This window comes from Sitophilus oryzae, unplaced genomic scaffold, assembly GCF_002938485.1.
Source record: "Sitophilus oryzae breed Bouriz unplaced genomic scaffold, Soryzae_2.0 scaffold_1408_pilon_pilon, whole genome shotgun sequence".
Taxonomy (NCBI): Eukaryota; Metazoa; Arthropoda; class Insecta; order Coleoptera; family Curculionidae; genus Sitophilus; species Sitophilus oryzae.
The window spans coordinates 446,851-457,394 of record NW_022146069.1 but is presented as its reverse complement, the minus strand read 5'-3'; the positions used below and the strand labels follow the sequence as shown (position 1 = coordinate 457,394).

The 10,544-nt window shown below is 34.6% G+C and overlaps 2 protein-coding genes across 2 annotated transcripts; one reads left to right on the top strand and one right to left on the bottom strand.

Moving 5' to 3' along the window:
- Positions 1-2,585: 2,585 nt before the first annotated feature.
- On the bottom strand, positions 2,586-7,369 carry LOC115876135. The gene is made up of 4 exons (XM_030891823.1): positions 7,179-7,369; positions 7,071-7,124; positions 2,932-3,069; positions 2,586-2,875 (listed from the first exon to the last, which is right to left on the bottom strand). Exons 1-4 carry the CDS (start codon positions 7,228-7,230, stop codon positions 2,586-2,588), a joined length of 534 nt encoding a protein of 177 aa, XP_030747683.1. The 5' UTR covers positions 7,231-7,369.
- On the top strand, positions 5,620-7,007 carry LOC115876138 (alpha-1,3/1,6-mannosyltransferase ALG2-like). The gene is made up of 2 exons (XM_030891826.1): positions 5,620-5,884; positions 5,943-7,007. The coding sequence occupies exons 1-2, from the start codon at positions 5,837-5,839 to the stop codon at positions 6,600-6,602; spliced, it is 708 nt and encodes a 235-aa protein (XP_030747686.1). The 5' UTR covers positions 5,620-5,836; the 3' UTR covers positions 6,603-7,007.
- Positions 7,370-10,544: the final 3,175 nt, after the last annotated feature.

Sequence of the window (10,544 nt, the reverse complement as noted above, 5' to 3'; positions counted from 1 at the left end):
AGGATTAAAAAGGCTATCTTTAGTTTCATAAAAGTAGCACAGTAGTGTGAACACTGCGTCGTTGTATCTCTACTCATAAAGGAGAAACTTTGCAAAACACACAAAAATGGGATACCCTGACATATACACTTATTGAAAGCTTACGAAATTATTGTATTTATTATCAAATAATGTCTTTGAGATGTGGGTAAAGTTTCAATTTAATCTGATAAGTCTCAGAGATGAGGAAAATAATATTCGAAGAGTCCATTAGAAATATACCGTATGAAAAAAAAGGTGTCAAAGATGGCTGGGAAATGCCAATCGATAATAATTTTAGCGAGGCCAATCTCTAGACGTTATTTACTAAAATTGACATAACTGGTCAAAACTTGTCAAAAATTAATACTATTTATACTAATATACAACCAATATACAAACACTTCCGACTGCAACCCCACTAGTTCCTAGATTTTCTATACTAATAATTATAGAAAGACTAAAATAAATTAGAACATTTCGAGACACACAAACACATTTCCAAAAAAATATTTTTTTCTCGAATTTTAAACTACACCATTTAAAAATGTTTACTCAATATAAAAATAAATTACAACCTTCTTAAGGCCAACTGGCATTAAGCCGTTGGCGTAACTACAGGGGTACCAGGCCCCTCCAGGTACTGCTAGCTGGGCACCCCCGGGAGAAATCTTGAATTTTGACTGAACGATGACTTGACTAAACATTAATTTTTATTTGCTTGTGATGTAGTAAAAATGACTTTTTCCATTTTTGTTTAGTTAATATTATTTTGACCGAAAACTTGGACCAATCAGCAGAAATAAAAGCTCGAATAGAAATAGCCAGAGCAGCCTTTGTAAAACTCAAAAAATGTCTCTGCAGTGGAGACATCAACTTAAATCTTAGATTGAGAATGCTAATGGGTTAAATATTTGCAACTCTACTCTATGGTTCAGAGGCTTGGACACTTAAAAAGACCGAAACGGAGAAGCTTGAGGCATTCGAGAGATGGTTTTATCGGCGTATGCTGAGGATTGCATGGACTGACAAGGTTACAAATGTAGAACTGCGACGCAGAATTCAGAAGGACGAAGAGGTGATTAACACCCTTAAAAAGAGAAAACTTGAGTACTTTGGACACATAATGAGAAGACCTAAATATGCCCTGCTGCAGAACATAATAGAAGGAAAGATAAAGGGCAGAAGGAGCCAAGGAAGAAGAAGAACATCATGGCTCAAGAATTTGAGAGAATGGTTTGGAATGACTTCAAACCAGTTATTCAGAGCAACCGTTAACAAGGTTAGAATTGCCATGATGATTTCCAACCTCCATTAGGAGATGGAACCCGAAGAAGAAGATTTTGCTCTGTTCAAAAAATGTGAGTTTTTATTTGTTTAAATTTGTAGCTATTTAAGTAATCCACGAGAACATGGGTTAATAACCAAGTCTATCAAATTTATTGATAGAGAAATTCATGTAAACGTTTAATTCAAAAAATGTATTTATTTTTAATGATATTCATCTTCATTTTTTTAAAGAACAATATCTCTAGGCCCCCCTTGGTTTCAACCCTAGCCTCCCCTCTCCAGGATGAACTGCTAGTTTGGTTTGGTTTGGTTTGGTTACGCTAATGCAGTAAGCTAAACATCGACAAAACTAAAATCATGTGCACTCCCCCGGAAGATCACAACAATGCTATAAAAATCGGAGAAGAACTATTGGAATATGTGGCGGAATTCAATTACCTTGGCAGTTTGATTTCGGAAAAGGCCAATATTGACTCTGAAATTCAGCACAGGAGTAGTAGCGCCTCAAGAGCATTCTGGAAATTAAAAGACAGGGTTTTCTACAATCATGACTTGAGTACAAAAACAAAACTTGCAGTGTACCGAGCAATTATAATCCACCACCATGTTATATGGGAGCGAAACCTGGGTGCCGTACCGCCGACATATGAACGCATTAAACAAGTTGCAACAGAGATACCTTAGACAACTCTAAAGAGTCCGGTGGTTCCATCATGTCTCAAACGGTCCTTGAAAAAGCTAACTGCGAGAGTATTGAAGTCATGGTCACAAAATCCCGCTTAAGATGGGCTGGTCACGTATGCAGAATGCAAGAAACCCGCATACCAAAATCTCTGCTTTACGGTGAGCTTGTAGACGGTAAGAGGAGGCCGGGTGGACACTGAAAAAGTACAAGGACATTTTCCACGAAAACTTAAAGGGAATTAACATGCAGAATGAGTGGGAAAAAGCAGCTCACAATAGAACTCAATGGAGAAGAGTTGTAAACTCAGTTAACAGCGGCAACCAAAAAGTAAAGAGGCAACAAAGCAATGAGATTTTTGAATGTCCGGAGTGCGGTAGGCAGATAACATCACGTATCAGGCGTTTCAGTCACAGAAAAGCTCGTGAAAGAAAACGCCTTGCGTGACCATCTTCTTTATATGTGTCGAATACTCGTCAGCGAGTAACGGCTGTATGTATGTATGTATGCAGTAAGCACCATTAAACAATAATAAAGTGTACGGGCAAGCTAAATGACATCTAGGGCTCGACCTCGCCAAAATTATCATCGATTGTTATTCGCCAGCCGTCATTGACGCCTTTTTTTCTCCGATCATACGATATAAACAATTAAAGTTACATTCATTACCACTAGTAGCGCTCTTGGCTCGAGGAGTAGTGATCTGAGAGTGAATTTCAGACAATCTGTTCACCGAATTCGTAATACCGTTCAGGATGTTATTGATGGTCCTCACCGCAGCCCCAGAATTGTCGGTTTCGATGGCATTGGACTTCTGACGACTTGGACCTGATTTTTTCACGGAAATAGGTCTAGTTGTTTCTTCGTTACTAGTCGAAGAATGATCTGTAACGTTCAAATGTTTGATTAAAACAAAGTAAAACGGAATATTTAATTATTACTGGAGAGATTGGCTACGTTAGATATTTTTCTGGATTTGTTGGAACTTTTGTTGCCGCCGTACATTTGTTTCATATAATCCAGCTGGTCTTTTAAGGTGTTACATCGAGACTCGGCCATCTCCAGTTGCTGTTCGATGTCTAAAAGTATACAAACACTTAGTAGAAATCATGAACAAATTAGGCAAAGAAAATAAAGTCCGGTAAAAATACGAGAGAAAATCATTGGGTGGCTTTGATAAAAATTTACTGTGGAAAATGCCATATGATATATAAAACCGCGAATATCAGCAAAACCGTTAAAAATTTTGAAATACTTTAAATACAAAAAATATTCATTTTATAATTCTCCATCGATTGAAAAATAATATACAGGGTGTATATTTTATTTAATAATAAAAATTCATTACTTTTATTATTAACCATTTAAAAAAACGAAGAAAAATTATTTTATATTTTAGAAAGTTTGGCCTAGAATGTTGAAAACCCAGTATGATTTAAGTTTATGATATTTATAGCAGAGTAAGTATAGACCATCTAAAGTAAATAATATCTAATATATAGTTTTGATTTCAGGACAGTTCTTATATTTTTAAAACTTTTTTTTTAAGATAGGCTAAAAATAGTATGGTAAACGCCACGAGTTTGGGAGTGATTCATCGGTCGCTACCATGTGAACTAATCTGTTCAAGGTCATAAAAAACTTAATTCCAGTGCTGTGGTGTTTCAAGTCATATAATAATCAATATATAATCTGTTGATAATCAATAATATGGAGCATTCCAGCAAACTGTCAAAAAAGTCTTGTCAAAAGTCTTGTCAAAATATATATTTGGTTATAAATATAAACTGGAATGCCCCATTGGTTGCACTGTAAGCACACCAATGGACTGACGCACCAAAACGAATCAATCAAAGAAACGCTATATAGTATCGTCTTTGTCAATCACACTAACATTTTAGAATAAGTAGGAGGAGCGCAGGCAGATGATTAGACCGGGCCTTTAAAAAATTTACGTTTTTAATGTAAAAATGATAGCGCGGGTGTCGATTCTAACTTCATCAAGCGATGAATCACTCCCAAACATTCGTGGCGTTTACTATATATTGTTTTAGTAGGAGTAAAAATTACACTTATTGTGGCGAGATTGTACATTTGAGCGACATACAGCCGAGGCACAAAAAGATATTTTTACTCTGAATAGAACATGCTATTTTTTTTTAAACGCCACAAATAATTTTTAAACAATTTCAAATTTTCCAAATAATATAAAAAGATTTAAAAGTCATTCCTTGTATACACTTGTATGTAATTATACACATATCGAGAAAATATGGTTACGCTCGTTAAATTTGACACTTTATGTCAGTTTAATAATATATTTTTCATAGCAACTCTTAAAATTGCCTTATATCTATCAAAAATAGTAGATAAAATAGTACTTTAACCGCAAGGGTAGGTTAAATGATACTTTAACAGCGAGGATAGGTTAAAAACTTTATTTCTTCTCGCACGGTTTTTAATTGCTTCCATTTTTGAAAATTTTTGTATTCCTTTTCATAAGTTATTCGGGATTTAAATGGAAGTAATTTGGATATGGCGTTTGTCGCTTCAGCCTGAATATCTGTTGGTAAGGTACTTATTTTGTTTTGAGCCATTTCTGGCTCCAATTCAATCAGCAATCGACACGAAAGAGAATTAAAAAATATTGACTCAAAACTGACAAGAGACAGCTTTATTTATTTGTCAAATTACATAGAAACCAATGCCAGCCCAACACAATAATTTTTCTACCCGTAATAAATTCCTTGAAATAAAAATTTCTGAATATTTTTTAAAACGTAACTCGCTATGGGAAAAAATATTGTTTTATACACGACGATAAAATTGCATTATCGTCTCCCGAAATTAATTCACTCGCGATTTCACGCTTGTAAATTAATCTTTTCGGTCGAAGATAATATGTTATCGTCTATTAAAAAATATTAATTTTTCGTATAATAAACCCTTTTATCGTCTTGTACAAAAAATAACAACTATTTTAGTACTTTAATGCTAACGCGTTAAAATGACTTTTTATATTGTCAATCACGTCGCAAAAATTAATACTTAAGGTTACTTAAATTTTTTGGTTATTTATTAATATCTCTGAAACTATCGACACATATTATTATACACCTTTATTATTATTATATACCTTTACATAATCCGTTATGTAAAGTGAACTGAAAGGAAGCCAAAATGCAATAATATACAAAGTGTTCTATTAAAAAAAAAATCATCTCGCTCCATTCACACTTTTTTGAGCCGCTCTATAAAAGTTAACATATTTTGCTGAAATACATCCTAGTACACACTATAGGTTTACACTTAAACAAAATTCCCAAGTTTTTTATTCTAGGATCTACAGATGCCTGACGCACTATTGCCGAACTCTGTATAAAGACGCCCAAACCTAAGAACAGAGAAACAACGAAGAAAAAATAACAACAACGAAATGTATGACAGCAATTAAAAGAAGATTCTCCAAAAATCACTAAATAATTGACTACATGTGGTAAAATTATTATTATTTTTTATTCTATATGTATATCTAATAACGATTTAAACACCTTTACTAAATCCAACAGGTAAGCCCAGATCTACCTTAAACCTGTCCATTAGCATCGACCAAGAATAAATGTTACGTTTCTACGTCAAAGATGACATCTGACGTCTCAATATAAATATTCCCGTAACAAAATATGGACGCGCCTTCGCCTGATATGGTGGAGCTGCAGCGCAGGCCCACTCCACACCACCGAGACCACGTGCTCATTCTGCACGAGAAACTGGCCAAACGAAAAAAGCGATCGGTACATTTTGAACTTAGCCTTAGCTTACCACCGTCTAGGATACAAAGTCACCATGTTCACCACTCAATATAACAAAGGAGAGTCAATAGAAGACCTGGAAGTAAGTCAAAGCTCGATGTAATACATGAATTATTAGTTTAAAACATTATTTTTTTTAGTATTCAAATAAAGTCGATGTTAAATATTCCGCATGGTGGATACCAAGAAGCTTTCTGGGTTTGTTTCGAGGATTCATGTCGATCTTAAAATCAGCATGGATGGCTTTTAGGATAGTTTTTAACCCACCTAAAGTTAAACCGTCCTTAATCCTTCTGGATATCAACCTCGTAGCTTTGTTCTTGCTTCATTTCTTTAGCCACTACAAACTCTTCTATGTCCAGTTAATGGAGTCGATAAGAGAAAATCCAGAATTATGCGAACACACCAAGTACTTTCCTACGTTATTTGAAGCAAAATGGATTAAGTTGGCTGATATAATTCTAGTCGAAACAGATGGATTTGCTGAGATATTTAAGCAATCGTTTCCAGCACTGAACCAAGACCCCATAGTGCTGTACCCTTCGATTGATATAGGTTTGTGGAAAGAGCCAGCCATAAAGATTCAAAGAATCATTCCAGACCTTCTTGATAACACTACCATTTTCCTAACTGTCGGGAAATTTAGGCGTTCTACTAATTTCAAATTGGCTTTGGACGCGTTTGAGTTACTTTTACAGCTGATCGATGACAGAGATATGACTAGAAGGTTCCAGCTAGTCATTGCAGGAAATTGTAAGACCTTAGACGAAAACTGTACTATAACCAGCTGGTATCCATGACCAAAGAACGTATGTGCGCATCACAGGTCACCATCCTAAAGCAACTACCTGTCGTACACGAGAAAACACTCATCATGGAATCGGCCGTGATGATTCATCCGTCAAAATCAGACGTGTACGCGGACTTTATCTTGAAGGCGATGAGTTTGGGAAAGCCTACCGTGGCTGTGAATAAAAGTATAGCTTCGAAGTTGCTTCAAAACAGAATAACTGGTATTTTAACTGAAGGAGATCCGAATACTTTGGCTCAGGTGTTAAGAAAGTTAATGCAAAGCTCACACTTGCAGACTTTTATGGGTGAGATTGCTCGAGATACGTTCCAGAAGAATTATTCTTTTAATAGTTTTTGTGAACGACTACGTACGTTATCGGTGAAAAGCTCGACAGATATTGTGCAAGAGTTTAACAAAAGACGTAAAGTTTTTTATAAATAAATAAAAATGTTGTGGTATATAATGTTTTATTTACCTTGTAGCCTTATATCGTTGGGATTTTCGGCAGCCATAAGATCATCGTCACCATCTAAATGTAAAAACCATCTGTCACAGGGGAGATATGAAAAATAGCAACACTTACCGTTGGCATTTTGTAGTTCTCGATAGCCCCTGGTGAAAATTTCATCGCTCATAATGTTGAAAAGTTACAAAGCACGATTACAACAAACAAAAAATGGAACAAAACTCTTCATTGAACGCGAAATTATTAACGATAAAAAATTAGTCGCGTAGAGGCATTCTTTTGACAAGTCGTGCTGAAATGTCAGCGAATTTTTGACAGGACCAGGATAACAAACGCACCTAGACTTTTCCAAAGACGCAATTAAAAGGGTGAATAGGGACCTTTTAAAAGAGCTTCATTGAAATTGTTTTTTTTATTGAAAAAAAACCTGGGTATATAACGACTGAAAGAGAAATAAAAAAAATCAGAGATATTTCTAAATTATTTATCAAATCATATCATAATTGTAATAAAAACGTTAATAAAAATAATTACCCGCCATGGGTATTTCAGAAAAGATGTGCCATCTCTCGTGGGGACATTCCTCACGTAAAAATAAGACTTATTTTTCATATCAATATAGGTCCGATTCTGCTTTGTTTCGGAGCTACAGGGTGTAAAAAAGTCTTAAAAATTTTTCGATTTATTATAATTTTCTTCCAAGTACTTTTAGTGAGTCGAATGAAATTTTGAGGGTAAAAGTTACTATAAGTGCTACATATTTTAATGCTAACAAAGTGTCGATAAAGTCATCAGGAACGTGCATATGTGTTATAACTGGAATATTTTTCAAGAAAAACATGTGCGCCACTGACTTTTTTCTTTTGATATCAAAATTGAGTAGGCCGTTTAATGCCAATTAAAAGTGATCTTTTGATATTTTGTCGAATTCGGCCTGCTTGATGAGATAAACGCAATTTTATTAATCACAATTAATAAAATTAAAATAAAAATGAAATTAATAAATTATATATTTTACCTAATTTATTATTAAATATTATTACTATTAGTCCAACCTACAGCAATTTCAAATAAAAAAGTTATGGTATTTAAGATAATTACCATTAGCGTAACTAGCAATTTATATTGGGGTGGGCCTTGGGGCGGCTTGGGGTTGAGTCCAGGGGGGGCCTAGGGCTTTTGTTTTTTTTTAAATGAAAAGTAACTTTTAAAAACACATTTTTTTAATAAAAAGTTTACATGAATTTCTCTATCAATAAATTTCATAGATATGGTTATCAAACCGTGTTCCCCTAGATTACTTAAATACCTACAAATTTTCTAAAAAAAATAAAAATTAACACATTTTTTGAACACAGCAAAATAATATTAACTATGTAAACAAAACTAGAAAACGTCATTTTTATTGCATCACAAGCAAATAAAAATTAATACATAGCCAAAAGTCATAATTCAGGATTTCTCTGGTGGGTGCCTAGCAGTACCAGGGTGGAGGGGGGGGGGCTCGGCACCGCCGGGCACCCCTGCAGTTACGCCAATGATAATTACAAAATACCTAATTTTAAAAAGTTTTAACATCCTGTAACTCTAAAATTATGCATTTCCATACTCATGTTTATAAGAACTTTTTTTCATATTTTTTGATGAAGAATCAAAGAGTACTCATTTAAAACTCTCGCAAGTTAATGATATCAGGGATGATACTAATTTTTTTTAAAGGTTGCATTAGACTTGGATCAAGGCAAATTAAAAAATTGCGCTTATCACATCAAGGAGGCCGAAATCGACAAAATATCAAGAGACAACTTTTAATCGGCATTAAATTGCTAACAGTACTTCGCTAACAAAAGAAAAAAAAATCAGTGGCGTACATGCTTTTTTTGAAAAAACATTCCAGTGATAACCCATATGCACGTCCCTGGTGAATATGGCGACACTTTTTTAACCTTAAAATATGTCGCATTTATACTAACTTTTACCTTCAAAATCATTTGAAACGCTAAAAGTACTTGGAAGAAAATTATAATAAATCGAATAAATATTAAGACTTTAACACCCTGTAGCTAGGAAACAAAGCAGAATCAGACCTATGTTGATATGAAAAATAAATATTATTTTTACGTGAGGAATCTCTCCACGAGAGATGGCATATGTTTTTTGAAACACCCTGTATAGACAAAATTTTAAAAGAAATCTAAAACGCAAACCGGATGCAGAATACATGTAATGAAGACACTACAAAATACAGGGTGTTTCTTAATGACATGGTAATGTTTATGAGGGTGATTCTTGCACCTATTCTAAGAAAAAAACTCCATATCAATGCATGTTCTAAACTTCTTAACTTTCGAGTACAGGGTGGTAAAATTTACTTATAAATATCGGTTTTTCGTAACTCTGATGTTGTTGTATTTCTATTTTCCTTCCAGTCAAAGCAGAAACGATTTTCATTAAATAGTCACCGCATCATATTTTTAACGATTTACCCTGAAGTAAAATGACTATTTTTAAGTCTAATTTTTATCCCACTGGATATATTGGACAATATTTAAATTCTCAGTCGAACCATTCTGAAGCAACCAAAAGAAGTATAGCTAAACATTATCTCATAGGGCAATCACTATATGCAGTGACCAAGTATCTCTGAATTCTGAACTAAGTAATATTAAAACCGATTTGCTTCAGAATGGTTACTCTGCAAAATCCCTAGACAATGTTATATCCAATTGCAAGTTTGACTCATTGATGGGTCAGTCTGAAGAGGATGCTCTCTCTCCTGACGATTCGATATGTGAAAAGGATATCGGTGAAGATTAGGCGAATAGCTAAGCAGTATAAAATTAAAACTGTTTTTAAGCCTGGAACTACTCTAAGAAGTATCCTAACAAAAACAAAACCGGAATCATTAAACCAAGAAAAAGCGTGCGTCTACCATGTACAGTACGTCTGTCCGTTCTGTAGCTAAGGGTTATCCGTGAGAGGGGAAACGATTTTCTCTCGATGATTTTCGTAAAAAAATAGACAAAGGGTCCCATCAATAAAAATTCGACAAATTTGCAAGTAGCCAATAAAATGAGTGGGCGGAGCGATTTGCGGTGACGTACTCGTCAAGTCGACGTATAAAATATATTGCTGTTTATTTAAATGTTTTTTGTCCGCATTCCTTTCATAGACACAGATCCAGCAGACGTACTTTACCTTGCGAGTGCGGTGAGTATCAATATCCAATGAGAGACAAAACGTCCTCTACATGTACGACTTGATGAATATTAAAAACATACGCAAAGAGGTGAAACAATGAAGTCGGGCATTGCAGATCATGTGTGGTCTAAGCACCACAACATAAAATGGTTGGAAGTCCGGTTTGTCCACAAAGAACCCCATTGGAAAAAGCGCATATTTAAAGAGGCCGTATTCATTTCTAACAATAATAAAATCCTTAACAAGCCAAGTATGGAAATTTCAACAATATTGTAACCGCTC